The sequence below is a fragment of the Pristis pectinata genome, chromosome 4 (assembly GCF_009764475.1).
Source record: "Pristis pectinata isolate sPriPec2 chromosome 4, sPriPec2.1.pri, whole genome shotgun sequence".
Lineage (NCBI taxonomy): Eukaryota > Metazoa > Chordata > Chondrichthyes > Rhinopristiformes > Pristidae > Pristis > Pristis pectinata.
The window spans coordinates 4,749,011-4,765,820 of NC_067408.1; the positions used below are offsets into that span (position 1 = coordinate 4,749,011).

At 51.6% G+C, this 16,810-nt stretch overlaps 2 protein-coding genes across 2 annotated transcripts; both read left to right on the forward strand.

The window, feature by feature from the left end:
• Positions 1-3,834: 3,834 nt before the first annotated feature.
• LOC127569310 (SLC35A4 upstream open reading frame protein) lies at positions 3,835-12,634 on the forward strand. Its single transcript, XM_052013828.1, has 3 exons — positions 3,835-3,886; positions 9,974-10,072; positions 12,434-12,634. The coding sequence occupies exons 1-3, from the start codon at positions 3,872-3,874 to the stop codon at positions 12,629-12,631; spliced, it is 312 nt and encodes a 103-aa protein (XP_051869788.1). The 5' UTR covers positions 3,835-3,871; the 3' UTR covers positions 12,632-12,634.
• A 341-nt stretch (positions 12,635-12,975) lies between these two features.
• Positions 12,976-13,945, forward strand: slc35a4 (solute carrier family 35 member A4). The gene is given in 2 exon segments (XM_052013823.1): positions 12,976-13,205; positions 13,207-13,945. Coding segments are annotated over 2 exon segments (969 nt in total).
• Positions 13,946-16,810: the final 2,865 nt, after the last annotated feature.

The following is a 16,810-nucleotide window of genomic DNA, read 5'->3' on the forward strand; positions in this document are numbered from 1 at the left end:
ATTATGAGACCTGATAGAAGATTAAAAGGTTGTGAGAGGCATAGAAAGAGTAGACAGTCAGAATCTTTTTGCTAGGGTAGAAGTGTCAAATACGAGAGGGCATGCGTTTAAGGTGAGAGGGGGAAAGTTTAAAGGACGTGTGCGGGACAAGTCTTTTTACACACAGAGTGGTAGGTTCCTGGAACGGGCTGCCAGGGGTAGAGATGGAAACAGATATGATAGAGGCATTTAAGACACATGAATATTCAGGGATTGGAGGGATATGGATCAGGTACAGTCAAAGTCAGAGTCGAGTTTATGGTCATATGCACAAGTCCATGTGTGCACAGGTGCAATGAAAATCTTACTTGCAGCAGCATCACAGGCACACAGCATCAGATAAGCAGCATTCACAAGAAAAACATAAATTAAACATAAATTATTCACAGGCAGAAGAGACTTATTTCAACATCATGTTCAGCGCAGACGTCATGGGTCAAAGGGCCTGTTCCTTTGCTGTAGTGTTCTCTGTTCTACAAAGTATATGTCTAGGGGGCATGATGGGGCTACACCGAGATGTTTCCACTAGTGGGAGAATCTCAGACAAGGAGACATGGTTACAAGGTTAGGGGGCAGTCATTTAAGACTGAGGTGTAGAGGAACCTCGTCTCACAGAGGGTGGCAAATCCCCAGAACTCCCTAACCCAGAAGGTTGAGGAGGCTGGATTATTGGGGATATCTAAAGGGGAAGTAGATACATTGTTGAAAGCTCTGGGAAGGACTATGGGGGACTGACACAGGATAAAACATTGTAGAGTCATAGAGTTGTACAGCACAGAAACGGGATCATCAGCTCAACTCGTCTACGTCGACTGTGATGCTGATCTACGATGATCCCATTTGCCCACATTAGACCCATATCCTTCAACACCTTTCCTATAATGTACCCACCAATGTTTTTATTTCAAAAATAAACTTTGTTCATAGTAAAAAAATATATACAGTACAAAGGAAGAAACAGTGCAAAAAACTTTTACATTCATGGTCGTTACATTCAGTACTGTAAACTTTTAAAGAGAAAACAAACATAAATGAACACCTCATGTGGCCCCCTGGGGTGATACACCTCTTTAATTGTTCAAGGGGCTTCCCCACCCAACTTCACCATATGTAGTAGCAGAAGGAGCCTATACTGTGTCTGTGTGGCACAGTAGTGTAGCAGTTATTGTAACGCTATCACAGTGCCAGCGACCCGGATTCAATTCTGGCCGCTGTCTGTAAAGAGTTTGTACCTTCTCCCCGTGTCTGCATGGGATTCCTCCGGGTGCTCCGGTTTCCTCCCACATTCCAAAGACGTACGGGTTAGGAAGTTGTGGGCATGCTATGTTGGTGCCGGAAGCGTGGTGACACTTGTGGGCTGCCCCCAGCACATTCTCAGTAACGCAAAAAGACGCATTTCACTGTGTTTTTCAATGTATATGTGACCAATAAATAAATATCTTATCTGTTGGAAGTGCTGGCTTTTACAGGAGCCATTAAGCAGATGCTTGACTGCTCATTTGGACAACTGTAGAAGATCCTGTGGTAAGGAGAACAGACCTGCCCTCTTCTTGTTACTGCTATTGAGCAGGAGGTACAGCGCATCCCTCAGTATGTACTCCTGCAGCCTGGACTGTGCCAGTCTGCAGCACTCCCTTACGGACATCTCACTGAGCTGGAAGACCAACAAGTTTTGGGCAGACCAAAGGGCGCTGTCACAAACCAGCAACAAAAGAAACACACTGAGCATGATTCAGTGTTAAAAACTATTTTATTAATCACTACTTATGATAATACGTAAAATAAAAGTAAAAAATGTTAGTATGTTAGAATTCAAAAATGTTAAACCTTGAACGTTAACCCCAAAACTAAACTCGTCATGTGTGTGTGTGACAAAGTCCAAAACTCCCAGTTCCGGAATGGTTCTTAAAGTTCAGTTCCGCAAGCCATAAGGTGAAACATGAGCAAGGGCTTCTTCAACAACCACCATTGTCTGAAGATAAGATGTAGATGTAGAAAAACATAGAGAGAGTACATACGAAATCCAAATGTTCCACGATGGAACCCAAACGACACTTCAGTGTTTACTCGGTAGTGACTTCCTCACCCCGAAAAGCATCCGAACCGTGGTCGTCCACACACAAATACCTGTTTCCTTCTACAGGTCAGCAACAAAGTGAACTCCACCGGATTACTTCCAACTTCTATACATGGATTTCAGTGGCAAACACAGTTATTGTTTCTCATCCATCGATAGTGAAAACAAGCAGGCTGGTGTCTCTCTCCCTTCTCTCTCTCTCTCCTTCTTCTTCTTCTAACCTCTTCAACAACGTCATTACGTCCTTTATCTTCTATTGACGTAAGCACGCCCCACACACACATACACACACACTCTCTATCTTAAAGGGACTTTCACTGAGTCCGTAACAGCGCCCTTCACCAAGCTGATGACCTTCCAGCAGCACCTGATGTCTGTCTCGGTGTGTGTGTACCCGGGAACAGCCCATAGATCAGAGAGTCCTCTGTTACACAGCTGCTGGGAATGAACCAGAACACAGACTCTGTACCTGTTCAAATGCCTTTTAATCACTGTAATTGTATCTGCCTCTACCACTTCCTCTGGTAACTTGTTCCATGTACCCACCACCCTCTGTGTGAACCACTTTGCACTACAATGGACTTCTTTCTGTTCTAATTGTGTTCTTTCTTGCAATAATTTATGTTTAATTTATGCTTTTCTTGTGATTGTTGTGTGTCTAATACCACGTGCCTGTGATGCTGCTGCAAATAAGTTTTTCATTGCACCTGTGCACACATGCACTTGTGTATATGACAATAAACTCAACTTTGTAGTGCAGCGGTTAGCGTAACGCTATTACAGCGCCAGCAACCCCGGTTCAAATCCGGCCGCTGTCTGTAAGGAGTTTGTACCTTCTCCCCGTGTCTGCGTGGGTTTCCTCCGGGTGCTCCGGTTTCCTCCCACATTCCAAAGACGTACGGGTTAGGAAGTTGTGGGCGTGCTATGTTGGCGCCGGAAGTGTGGCGACACTTGCGGGCTGCCCCCAGAACACTCTATGCAAAAGATGCCTTTCACTGTGTGTTTCGATGTACATGTGACTAATAAATAAATCTCATCTTATCTTTTAAATTTCTCCCCTCTCACCTTAACCTGCAACCTGGAGCCATGATGCTGGGGTCACTGGTTTGTGCAGTCTGCCAGTGGATTTAGGATTAGGATTTTGCAGAGAGAGCTTTGGTGATAACCCCCTCTGTACTTGCACTGGGATTGCCAACCTGAATTATACTCTAAACAACAATATTTATAAGTATATCAACATTTTAATCTGTTAAGTCTTCAATATGCATTTTGCAGAAGTATTAAAAAATAGTAACTGGGCTGGAACTTTTCCTGCAGCCCATTGGCTACAGATTGAGCCGTAGAGCCTTGGGCACCCAATGGGGAGCCGGATCAGTGAGCAAACCCTGGCCGGGTGAGCAGGGGGCGGGGCCAGGCCGGGAGAGCAGGGGGCGGGGCCAGGCCGGGAGAGCAGGGGGCGGGGCCAGGCCGGGAGAGCAGGGGGCGGGGCCAGGCCGGGTGAGCAGGGGGCGGGGCCAGGCCGGGTGAGCAGGGGGCGGGGCCAGGCCGGGTGAGCAGGGGGCGGGGCCAGGCCGGGTGAGCAGGGGGCGGGGCCAGGCCGGGAGAGCAGGGGGCGGGGCCAGGCCGGGAGAGCAGGGGGCGGGGCCATCTGGAGCCCCGCCGCGCCCTCTATCGGCAGCAGCGGGCCACGGCGCGGCACTGCGCATGCGCCGCCGGCCGGGCCCGGGGAGGGTCGAGTGCGCAGGCGCGGGGAGGATGGCGGACGACAAGGTCGGTGTTTGGGGCGCCGGCGGGGGTCCGGGGGGGGGGGGGTGTGGTGGTCGGTCGGTCGGCGGGGGGGGGGGGAAGGAAGTCCGGGGTGGAGGAGGTCGGGGGGGTGGAGCGGGGAAGGAGCGGGCTCGGGTCCGGCTCTGCGGGCGGCGGTGAGAGAGCGGCCGCGCCGGCACTGAGGCCCGAGCCTGAGGCCCGCGGTTTGAATGGAGCTCATGTTTCAGTGGGGGAGGGGAGAGAGAGGGAGGGGGGAGTGAGGGGGAGGGGGGGAGGGGAGAGAGGAGAGAGTGAGGGGGGGAGGGAGTGAGAGAGAGTGAGGGGGGGAGGGAGTGAGAGAGAGTGAGGGGGGAGGGAGTGAGAGAGAGTGAGGGGGAGGGAGTGAGAGAGAGTGAGGGGGGAGGGAGTGAGAGAGAGTGAGGGGGGAGGGAGTGAGAGAGAGTGAGGGGGGGAGGGAGTGAGAGAGAGTGAGGGGGGAGGGAGTGAGAGAGAGTGAGGGGGGAGGGAGTGAGAGAGAGTGAGGGGGGAGGGAGTGAGAGAGAGTGAGGGGGGAGGGAGTGAGAGAGAGTGAGGGGGGAGGGAGTGAGAGAGAGTGAGGGGGGAGGGAGTGAGAGAGAGTGAGGGGGAGGGAGTGAGAGAGAGTGAGGGGGGAGGGAGTGAGAGAGTGAGGGGGGAGGGAGTGAGAGAGAGTGAGGGGGGAGGGAGTGAGAGAGAGTGAGGGGGGAGGGAGTGAGAGAGAGTGAGGGGGGAGGGAGTGAGAGAGAGTGAGGGGGGAGGGAGTGAGAGAGAGTGAGGGGGGAGGGAGTGAGAGAGAGTGAGGGGGGAGGGAGTGAGAGAGAGTGAGGGGGGAGGGAGTGAGAGAGAGTGAGGGGGGAGGGAGTGAGAGAGAGTGAAGGGAGGAGAGGGAGTGAGGGGGAGGGAGTGAGAGAGAGTGAGGGGGGAGGGAGTGAGAGAGAGTGAGGGGGGAGGGAGTGAGAGAGAGTGAGGGGGGAGGGAGTGAGAGAGAGTGAGGGGGGAGGGAGTGAGAGAGAGTGAGGGGGGAGGGAGTGAGAGAGAGTGAGGGGGGGAGGGAGTGAGAGAGAGTGAGGGGGGAGGGAGTGAGAGAGAGTGAGGGGGGAGGGAGTGAGAGAGAGTGAGGGGGGAGGGAGTGAGAGAGAGTGAGGGGGGAGGGAGTGAGAGAGAGTGAGGGGGGAGGGAGTGAGAGAGAGTGAGGGGGGAGGGAGTGAGAGAGAGTGAGGGGGGAGGGAGTGAGAGAGAGTGAGGGGGAGGGAGTGAGAGAGAGTGAGGGGGAGGGAGTGAGAGAGAGTGAGGGGGAGGGAGTGAGAGAGAGTGAGGGGGGAGGGAGTGAGAGAGAGTGAGGGGGGAGGGAGTGAGAGAGTGAGGGGGGAGGGAGTGAGAGAGAGTGAGGGGGGAGGGAGTGAGAGAGAGTGAGGGGGGAGGGAGTGAGAGAGAGTGAGGGGGGAGGGAGTGAGAGAGAGTGAGGGGGGAGGGAGTGAGAGAGAGTGAGGGGGGAGGGAGTGAGAGAGTGAGGGGGAGGGAGTGAGAGAGTGAGGGGGGAGGGAGTGAGAGAGTGAGGGGGGAGGGAGTGAGAGAGAGTGAGGGGGGGAGGGAGTGAGAGAGAGTGAGGGGGGAGGGAGTGAGAGAGAGTGAGGGGGGAGGGAGTGAGAGAGAGTGAGGGGGGAGGGAGTGAGAGAGAGTGAGGGGGGAGGGAGTGAGAGAGAGTGAGGGGGGAGGGAGTGAGAGGGAGTGAGAGAGAGTGAGGGGGGAGGGAGTGAGAGAGTGAGGGGGGAGGGAGTGAGAGAGTGAGGGGGAGGGAGTGAGATAAGGGGAGGGGAGGGAGTGAGACGGGGAGAGAGTGAGAGGGAGTGACGGGAGGGGAGAGAGTGAGGGGGAGAGGAGGGAGTGGGGAGGGAGTGAGGGGCAGGGGAGAGAGAGAGGGAGTGAGGGGGAGGGGAGGGAGAGAGTGAGAGGGAGTGAAGGGAGGAGAGGGAGTGAGGGGGAGGGGAGGGAGAGTGGTGGGAGAGGGTGAGGGGGTTGGGGGAGGGGAGGGTGAGAGGTGGTGAGGGAGGGGGAGGGGCTGAGGGGGGAGCGGAGAGAGTGAGGGGGATGGGAGAGGGGGAGGGGGAGAGTGGGGGGGAGGGGAGGGGGGAGGGATGGGGAGGGGAGAGAGAGTGGGGGTGAGGGAGAGGGATGGGGTGGGGAGAGAGTTGGAGGGGGAGGGGAGAGAGTGAGGGGGAGGGGTGAGGGGGGATGGGTGGGGTGGGGGATCAGACAGGAGGGATGGGACAGTGAGGGGGGAGGGGAGGGGGGAGGGGGAGAGAGTGAGATGGGGAGGGGAGAGAGTGAGGGGGAGGGGATAGAGGGAGAGGGTGAGGGGGCAGAGAGGGGAGGGGGAGGGGGCAGAGTGAGAAGGCGTGAGGGAGGGGAGGCGGAGGGGAGAGAGTGGGATGGGGAGGGGAGAGAGTGTGAGGGGGAGGGGAGAGAGTGAGGGTGTGGGGGGGGATGAGGGGGCGGGAGGGGGTAGAGTGAGAAGGGGGGGGAGGGAGTGAGTTGGGGGAGGGGGTGAGAGGGTGAGGAGAGGGGGGAGGGGTGTCGGGGCGGTGGGGAGAGGGGAGGGGCTGGGCCTCGTGTCGGGGGCGGGTGGAGCAGAGGGGGTGAGGAGGTGTTGGGCCCTCTGGGAAGGGGAGAGTTGGAGGAGCCAGAGGAGAGGCCACGTCCCTCGGGAGAGGAGGGATGAGGAACCCTTCTGTCTTTTGTCGCTGAGCCTCTCCTGTGCTCTGTCTCCATCTGATTTTTGTTTGGCAACAGGGTTTTGTCTGCAAAGCTGCCTCTTTGCCTTTGGGAAATGTCGGGGTTACCAATGCCTTACACCTGTGATGAATTAACCTGGTCACTCTCACCCACCGGTCCTGGTGCAGAGAAAACATCAGGTCTCGGGTCTTGGACATCATTGTGATTCTTCTTTCCACATGTGGATCTATTAATAACCAGATGACTAATCAGTTATTACAGACATGGAGTTGCAGTTTACAACGTGGACTTATTCTGATCATAGAATCTTACAGCATGGAAACAGGCCAATCATCCATGCTGACTGTGTTGCCCAGTGAGCTAGTCCTGTCTGCCCGCGTTTGGCCCATAGCCCTCCAAACCTCTCCTATCCATGTACTTATCTAGACGGCTTTTAAACGTTGCTAATGTGCCCACCTCAACCACTATTTCTGGCAGCTCATTCCAAAGACGCACCACCCTTTGCGTGAAGAAGCTGCCCCAATGTCTCTTTTATATCCCTCGCCTCTGATCTTAAACCTGTGCCCTCTTGTTTTTAGCACCCCCTTCCTGGGAAAAGACTGTGCTTTCACCCTGTCTATGCCCCTCAGGGTCTTGTATACCTCACACCTGAATTTATTTGCTTCCATTGGTGGTTGAACCTCCGAAGCTGAGGCTGTGGAATTCCCTCCCTTAAAACTTACTTTCTCCACCTCTCTGTCAGCCCTAAAGAGATTCTTAAAACATCTTCAGCCTAGCTTTTGGTCATCTGCTCTGATAACTCCTTGTGCCTTGGTGTCAAATTTAGTTTCTTTGAAGGGCTTTGAGTCATGGAGTTTTACAACACTGAGAAAGGCCCTTTGGCCCATACTTGTCCATGCTGACCATGCTGTATATTCAAGCTCATCCCATTTCCCAGCACTTGGCCCATCTCTCTCTAAACGCTTGTCGTCCATGTACCTGTCCATATACTACTTAAATGTATCTGATGTACCTGCCTCACCCACTTCCTCTGGTAGCTGGTTCCACATATCTACCACCCGCTGTGTAAAAAAAAGTTGCCCCTCAGGTTCCTATTAAATTTTTCATCTCTAACCTTAAAACAATGTCCTCTAGTTTTCGATTCCCCAACCCTGGAAAAAAGATCGCTTACCCTATCTATGCCCCTCATGATTTTGTATGCCCCTGAGATCACCCTTCAGTCTCCTACACTCCAAGAAGTAAAGGCCCAGCCTGTCCAAACTCTCTTTGTAACTCAGTCCCTCGAGTCCTGGCAACATCCTTGTAAATCTTTTGTTTTACAAGGATGTAAAATCTGTATATCGAGTCCTTTTACTTATACAACACACACAAAGTGCTGGAGGAACTCAGCAAATCAGGCAGCATCTATGGAGGGAAATAATCAACATTTCAGGTCGAGACCCTTCATTAAAACAAGAGTCTTGATGAGGGGTCTCAATCAGAAACGTCGACTGTTTATTTCCCTCCATAGATGCTGCCTGACCTGCTGAGTTCCTCCAGCACTTTGTGTGTGTTGCTCCAGATTTCAGCATCTGCAGAATCTTGTGTCTCCTTTTACTTATAACTAGTATTTGAATTCATGTTCTTGTAGATGTATTTCTTGCATGAAAGCCAATTATCCATGTCATATTTATCCAGCAATTCAACGTAATGTCAATTTATGTTCTGCCTTGATCACAGTCCATGAGTGATTCCACCACAACTGTTTATGCTAAAGAAGTTTCTCCTACCTATACAAAATCTTTTACTTAATTGGTGCACTTGGCATCTATTCTGGATCCTTCAATCACTGAATATCTCTACTGTCTCCTTATGGACTATATTGCCTTAGTACATAAAAGCTGCTGGTTAATGTCACACTCCAGTTCATTGTGGTAGCTGGTGTGACTGCAGTGGTTCTGTGGCAGTACATTATTACTAGCTAGCATGAACTGATTGGGTCAGATGGTGTTTTAAGACAAGTTCGAAAGGTCTCGAAGGGCAAGGACTCTGGACACAGTCTTTGGAGTTAGAATGATTTATTTATAAAAGACAAACGCAGGACAGGATAAATGGGAACGGATGCACACATACACATGGGTGATCGCGAACGTGGGGGGATCGCAACAAGGGTGAGATGTGCACACACACAACAAACTGGGTACAAACGAATCAAGGAAGAAACAATACGATGCCTGCCACCCCTCTATCTTAGTGCAAGCATGGCTCTATGCTAGAGGGATATTCTAACTAATTACTCTTAAGCAGTGCACAGCTTACCTCAGCATCCCTTGGAGACGACAAAGAGAGAGAACCAGGCACATGTGGCACTCTTTATAGTGCTGGAGGGCTGGGGGTGGTCCAGCCCAGGTAGTTCAAAAGGGCCAATGGTCAGGTGTGCCCAGAGGGACAGGGATGGAGCCAAACCTTGATTGACAGTGGTGCGTCTTCCGACCAGATGGGGGTCAGTGTTGTCACGTGACAGCCACGACCCTCCGCAATACAGATGGGCTGTTTCTACATCTATTCCACACAATCTCTTAACAACAATGCTATGTCAAATCATTCAGTCTAACTAATTTTGTCAAAACTCAACTTTAGGTGCCTGTCTGCAGTCTTATGCCCTGTGTATCAGCTGTTTTTAATTCATTCCCAGGATGTGAGAAAGTGTGGAATTTTATTGCCCTTCCTGGATTGTCCCTGAACTGACTGGCTTGGTTTACCATTTGAGGGCAATTAAGAATCAACTGCAGTGGGTCTGAATCTACGTATAGGCCAGGCTAGCTATAGAGGGCAGATTCTCTCCCCGAAGGGCTTGAGTGAAGTACAGGCTGTCCCCAGCTTATGCCAGAGTTTTGTTCCTGTGAACTGTTTGTAACCCGAACAGTTACACGTCGGAAATGCAGCCAGGCGGCAGAAGATGTCTGCAGCTCCGCAGCAGCTAGCAAGTCCTTCCTGCAAGTCTCCTAAATGCTCGTGTGTATGGGCTGTACGTTGGTCGGACATTTGTAAGCTGGGAGGACCTGTAAACAGAAATGTTACAACAATCCTGGTTGCCACTACTGATACTATATTTTTATTCCAGATCACTTACTTATCACAGCTTAAATTCCCCAGATGCCATGATGTAGTTTGGTGTCCTATTTGTGTGTCATCGGTCTGGGTCTCTGGATTGTTTATCCAACAGTAGAATATTGGTGCAATCATACTCCATGTACGATTGACCCAAACGTGATGTTTTTCTCCCCAGAGTGTGGTTAACTTATTTTTTTTCTTTGTTCTTATTGGGTCTCCCTCTGGTAACGTTGTTCATTGCCGCAGGACACACTGGGTAAGCTGAAGGACCTAGCACAGCTGAAGGGTCAACTGGAGAGCATCCAGCGGAGGGTGGAGGAGGAGGTCCAAATGGGACTGCCCAACGTGAGTACCGAATGAGTTGCAGTGCGATTAAACCCTCTAGTGAGGAGCTCACTAAGATTATTGTTGGTGAGTGCTTGCTACCAAGCAGTGAACATTATATGGTAGCAGGAGCAGTTGTGCCCTGTTGAGCCACCCAGTAACACCATGAGAGAGTCGTACAGCGGAGAAACAGGCCCTTCGGCCCAACTGGTCCTTGCTGACCAAGGTTAAGATAAGATATCTTTATTAGTCACATGTATGTCGAAACACACGGTGAAGTGCAGTGTGTAGTGTTCTGGGGCAGCCCGCAAGTGTCGCCACGCTTCCGGCGCCAGCATAGCATGCCCACAACTTCCTAACCCGTACGTCTTTGGAATGTGGGAGGAAACCGGAGCATCCTGAGGAAACCGATGCAGACATGGGGAGAACGTACAAACTCCTTACAGACAGCGGCTGGAGTTGAACCCGGGTCGCTAGCACTGTAAAGCGTTACGCTTTCCATCTAAGCTAGTCCCATTTGCCCGTGTTTGGCCGTTATCCCTCTAAACCTGTCCAAGTGTCTTTTAAATGTTGTTAATGTACCTGCCTCAACCACTTCCTCTGGCAGCTTGTTCCGTATACGCACCATCCTCTGTGTGGAAAAAGTTGCCCCTTGGGTTCCTATTAAATCTCTCCCCTCTCACCTTAAACCTTCGCCCTCCAGTTCTTGATTCCCAAACCCTCGGAAAAAGACTTGAGTGCATTCACCCTCTCTATGCTCTGTTGTATGAACTAAGTGGCTCTGTGGTGCCTGGACAGTGTGCACTCGGGGTTCTTGAACATAGAAATCCTGGTGGGGAGCAAATTTAGCTTCTGGTTGTAGGGTGGAGTGGGCCTGATGGGAGTTGGGATGTGGACACCAAGATTTTGAATGAATTCAAGCTTGAGAACAGAATGAGGGAGGGTGGCCAGGAGTTTGTTAGAACAGTCAAGCTGCTAAGCAACAAGAGGACACAGGTTTAAGGTGCTGGGGAGTAGGTACAGAGGAGATGTCAGGGGTAAGTTTTTTACTCAGAGAGTGGTGAGTGCGTGGAATGGGCTGCCGGCAACGGTGGTGGAGGCAGATACGATAGGGTCTTTTAAGAGACTTTTGGATAGGTACATGGAGCTGAGAAAAATACAGGGCTACGGTTAAGCCTAGTAATTTCTAAGGTAGGGACATGTTCAGCACAACTTTATGGGCTGAAGGGCCTGAATTGTGCTGTAGGTTCTATATGGTGAGGGTTCCAGCAGCAAATGAGGTGAGAGACAAACAGATGGGCTGTACTGCAGAGGTGGAAAGCGGCGGTCTTGCAGATAGGGGAATCGTGGAATTAAGGACATGTTGGGGTTATTTGGAAGTGCAGTTGTGGGCAAACAGCTGAAACAACACACAAAATGCTGGAGGAACTCACCGGGGCGGGTCAGGCAGCATCTGTGGAGGGAAATGGACAGTTAACGTCTCGAATCGAGATCCTGCATCTGGACTGAACGATGGGGAGGAGATAGGCAGTATGACGAGGTGGAGGGAAGGAGCGGGTCCAGGAGGGGAGAGTGGAAATAGTGACAGAAGATGCCCGGTGTTGGTGGAGGCAATAAAATGGTGGGATCTGATGGGAGAGGAAGGTGGGGAGGGCAGATGGGAAGAGTGGGGGGGAGGGGACCCAGTGGGAGGGGTGTGTGGGTGACAGGCAGATGGAGTGGGTGGGGGGGGGGGGAAGAGGAACAGGGTGATGGGGGTGGGGGGGGGATGTAGGAGGACTTCAGGAGAAGAGTTGGAGCAGGTTACCAGAAATTGGAGAATTCAATGTTCATGCCATTGGGTTGTAGACTCCCCAGGGGGAGTATGATGGGCTGTTCTTCTAGTTTGGATTTAGCCTCACCCTGGCAGTGGAGGAGGCTGAGGACGGCCTGGTCGATGTGGGAATGATAGTCATTTATTTTCACACGTATCGAACTGCAGTGAAAAGCTGAGACACAAGAGATTCTGCAGATGCTGGATGTATCTGGAGCAACACACAAAAAGTGCTGGAGGAGCTCAGCCAGTCAGGCAGCATCCTGATGGAGGGTCTTGGCCCGAAACGTCGACTGTTTATTTCCCTCCATGGATGCTGCCTGACCTGCTGAGTTCCTCCAGCATCTTTTGTGTGTTGCCACAGTGAAAAGCTTTTGTTTGTGTGTCATCCAGGCAGATCATGCCTTGTGTTAGGGTGGTAAGAAGAAAGCGCAGCGCCGGTCGACAAAGTGCAAAGGCCACGACAAGGTAGAAAGGGAGATCGAGCATCAGGAGGGGAATTAAAATGTCTGGCAACCAGGGGCTCCAGATGGCCACACTCGACCTGATTGAATTTGCTCCTATTCCAGGGTGGCTCGCTGTTAGCTTCTCCGTTCCTGAAGGGCTTCCTTGCCGGCTACGTGGTGGCCAAGCTGCGAGCGTCTGCCGTCCTGGGCGTGCTGGTGGGCACCGCCACCGGGATCTACGCAGCCCAGAACTACAACATCCCCAACGTGGAAAACACCATCAAGGACTACCTGAGCTCCCTGAAGAAAGGACCAAAGTAAAGGGATCGCCTGCGACCACCCCCCCCCCCCCCCGTCACAGCTTGCTTGCTTGCTGACTGCCGCCTTTCCCAACTGCCCGCTAACGGCCGGGGAGAGGAGAGCGCAGCGGGACAGCTAGATGCAAGCTTGGGGCGAGCTTAGTGCCCTTCAATATTGCTGGAGGAAACGGCACATTGAAGCTTAACTTGGGACTTTCAGTGACTGAAAGACGGGTGCTTGCAAACTCCTTGCTTTTCTATTGTTTCCTCCGCCGCTTGGCTAGCCTCATTCCTAACTTTTGACGTCCACCGGCAGTTGCTTTCAAGTGATTGAGTTGTTTCGGCAAACCTCTGCAGGGGGAGCGGATGCTGGCACAGGAGGATCCCAGTCCTTCCGGCTCGCTGGCCACCAGGGGGCGGATGAGGAGCCGTCTGCGCTGGGCGTCGATGCTGCTGCTCTCCGTGCTGGCGTATGGCTCCCACGCGCCCTTGATCGCCCTGTGCAAGGTGGGGCTGGAGGTCCCATTCAGCAGCTCCTCCGTGGTGGTGCTGACGGAGCTGGCCAAGCTGGGCGTGTCTGCCGTCCTCCTCCTCCTCGCCCGCGGCCGTGCCCCCCCTGTCTGCCCGTGCGTCCTGCCGGGTGGCCCTCCCCTTCGCCGTGCCCGCCGTCCTCTACGCCATCAACAACAACCTGGCAGTCCACATGCAGCGATACATGGACCCTGTCACCTTCCAGGTCCTGGGCAACCTCAAGATCGTGGCCACCGCCGCCTTCTGCAGCCTCCTGCTGCACCAGCGCCTGCCACCCCGCCGCTGGCTGGCCCTCCTGCTCCTGGTGGTGGCTGGCGCCTGCCACGCCAGTTCCGTCCACCGTGCCGGTGGGGAGCCCCTGGAACCTGTCCGTCAGTACATCACCCCTCTGGGCGCGGCCTGCGTCGCCGCCTACTGCTCCATCTCCGGCCTCTCCGCCGCCTACACCGAGCGGGCGCTCAAGTCGCGTCCGCTGCCCCTCAGCCTGCAGAACGTCTACCTGTACGCCTTTGGGGTGGCTGTGAACTCCGCGGCGCACCTGGCTGGCTCCTCCGCTGCCGCCTTCTTCGAGGGCTACTCGCCGTGGGTGGCCGTGATCATCGCCACCCAGGCCCTGAACGGGCTCCTGATGTCCGCCGTCATGAAGTACGACAGCAGCATCACCCGGCTCTTTGTGATCTCCTGCTCCATGCTGGTTAACGCAGGGCTCTCCGTCGCCCTGTTCGACATGCAGCTCACCCCCTTTTTCTTCGTAGCGGTAATCCTGATCAGCCTCGCTATATATCTCTACTATCACGTGAGATAGCACAGGCTGGGAGCTTCGCACTTTACACGTCGGCTGAAGTTGTCTTGCTCTGCTCCTTTACCTTGATGTTTACAGAGATAATAGGGTCAAACTTTGGTTTCCCCTGCCCACACTAAACGCCCGATACGTTAGCAAGGGCATCTTGTACTCTGCTTCCCAATTGACTTTAGTGCTGCTGAACTTTGGGCACAAGGTACTACATCAGAACTATTATCTCATGGTTGGTGTATGTGACCATAGAATTTTTACTTAATGTTTTACCGGTTTTGTTATTTTCTATTAGATTTTCTGCTAGCTGGGGTCCAGGTTGCTCCTTGTGCTTTCCGTTAAGGCCACTTCTGCGAGAGCAATGTTGGAAGTAGCAGGGCATTCAACTCTAGAAATGGACCTGGTTGTATCTCGGAACTATTGTATCTTAGCCTGCATGTGCCAGTCAAACGTAGCCTTGTTTGCTGGATGTTGCTGTAAGGTGGTCTCCATTCTGTTGCAGTGGAGGGTCCTTTGTAAGTGCTCCCATCATTGGTCTCTCTACCCTCACTGCCGCACGTAGTGTATTACTACTCTAACCTTTGCATCGATCATGATTGTAGATTCCACCTCAGGGATGAGTTTCTGGAGGTCACTGGTGTAAGGCCGATTGTGTCCAGATATGTTTCACACAATCGATCAAAAGCCTTCCTACAAAGACCGATCCCATACTCAGGCCAGGTAGAGTGTTCCCCAGTGATATTACCTCTACCATCTGTCTTATGGTCCCTCTGGTCTGCTTTCATTTGTGAACCTGTATCAGTAGAAGGAAAACTTGCTAAACCAAAGTCTTTAGGGTGCTGAATGAGTTGGGCACTTCCAGCAAGCTTGTCTTTTCTATGGATCAGTAATCTCGCCCAAGATAATTCCTTGCTGTGTTAATGTGACTGCACCGTAGACAAACACCACCAGTTGTTCTCAGTGGCATTTCAAAAAAAATTCTGCAGCTGGAAGGAGCTCACTTTGTTTACGTATTATGAATGAACTAGCTTAAAAAAATTCCTTAAGCCATCATGTACTTTTTTTCTTCAGAGGTGTAATATAGCATTCAAATGTATGCAAATGCTGTTGCATTATATTAATGATCATTTGCAATGTAGAGGAAATATATATGTGGCTCTTTGCTGAATAGAAATCTATTATTTGAAAAGCTGTTGCAATATCCAGGGTTAAATGCAGCTTTTTTTTTAGGGGTGCATGATACTTTAAGTCTTTCTAGGCTGCAGTAGCAGCATCTTGCATCAGAAACTCAATGATGAACACACCAATGCATTGCCTTTATCTAATTTTTACATCTTCACAATGGGAATTTATAATAGAACATCACAGCACAGTACAGGCCCTTCGGCCCACGATGTTGTGCCGACATTTTATCCTGCTCTAAGATTAATCACACCCTTCCCTCCCACATAACCCTCCATTTCTCTATCATTCATGTGGCTATCTAAGAGTCTCTTAAATGCCCCTATTGTATCTGCCCCCACAACCTCTGCTGGCAGTGCGTTCCACACACCCACCACTCTCTGTGTAAAAGAAAACACTTATCTCTGAGATCCTCCTCCCCCCCCCCCCCCCCCACCACCATACTTTCCTCCAATCACCTTAAAATTATGCCCCCTCGTGTTAGCCATAATATGGTGATGTGGCTTGTTTGGATATTTTCTCATTGGGGTGGCCTCCAACCAAAGGCTGGAAATGCTCAACAGGTCAGGCATCCTCTGTGGAACGTTGCACGGCAATGACCTGAACACGAGAAAGATCTCTGACCCGAAACATTAACTCTCTCGCTCGCTCGCTCTCTCTTCCGATGCTGCCTGACCTGCTGGGTGTTCCCAGCATTTCTTTTGTTTGTATCTTGGATTTTCACCGCCAATAGTTTGATTTCTGATCAAGCTGCTGGTATTCTCCAGAGCGAGAGCACCCTCTTCTTTCCCATCCTCAATTTGTTAGATTGGCTGCAGGCATGTCCTGGGTCCCAAACCATCCTTGGAGATGGTGAACTGACTGGCCTTCAGTGCTAGCATTACACACTGCAGAAGCTTCAGACCTACGTCTGAGAAATCGGGAGGTGCAGCAATTGGGGTGGCCGGGGTTGAGGTGTTGATCGCATTGCTTACCCCCTCCCACAACGTGAAGGGAGGGTGTCTAACCATGGTTCTTGGGTGACGTAGATGCCATTTTCCAGCTCTCCAAACGACTTGTGCCTTTATTACAGAAAACAATGCAAGGGGAGTTTTTTTTTAAGAATCAGTGTTTTATTTTTAATTTTGTGCGGGTTTCTTGGCTGCCAGATGCAGGTTTTTAATGTACTTTTCGGGTTTTTAATTTTAAATATATTTCTGGTAGGAGCTGGAGACTGGAGTTCTCTACATTTGATTTTAAATTGGTGCCTGATGTTTTTTTTATACACACCCTCCTCCCCAACACTGCCGCACATAGAAATGGGATAGATATTTATTTCTGAAATTTCACTACTGCTCATTGGCTGGAAGGATGCTAAATTCTCATAATTTGCTGGTTCTGCCATTTCAGAATATATACTGTTCAATGGAACTTCTAGCAAAATTTGGTGCTGGTATTTGTAGGATCTCTCGAAATGCACCTTCACTTCATTACCCTTTGTTATAGAAAGGTTGAAACTCTTGTCGGGCATCTCTTGTGGTCCAACGTGTGTTTTGAATCTGTAGTACAAATCGGTACTAATTAATTAACTATGGTTAAAATTAACTAAGATCTGAGTTAATCTGTAGCTAATTACCCAACCAGCGCAACTTTTACAATCTCAGCCAACTGCATTTCCGTCTTGAGGAAACTTCAGGTTATTGGTAATTGGTTTAT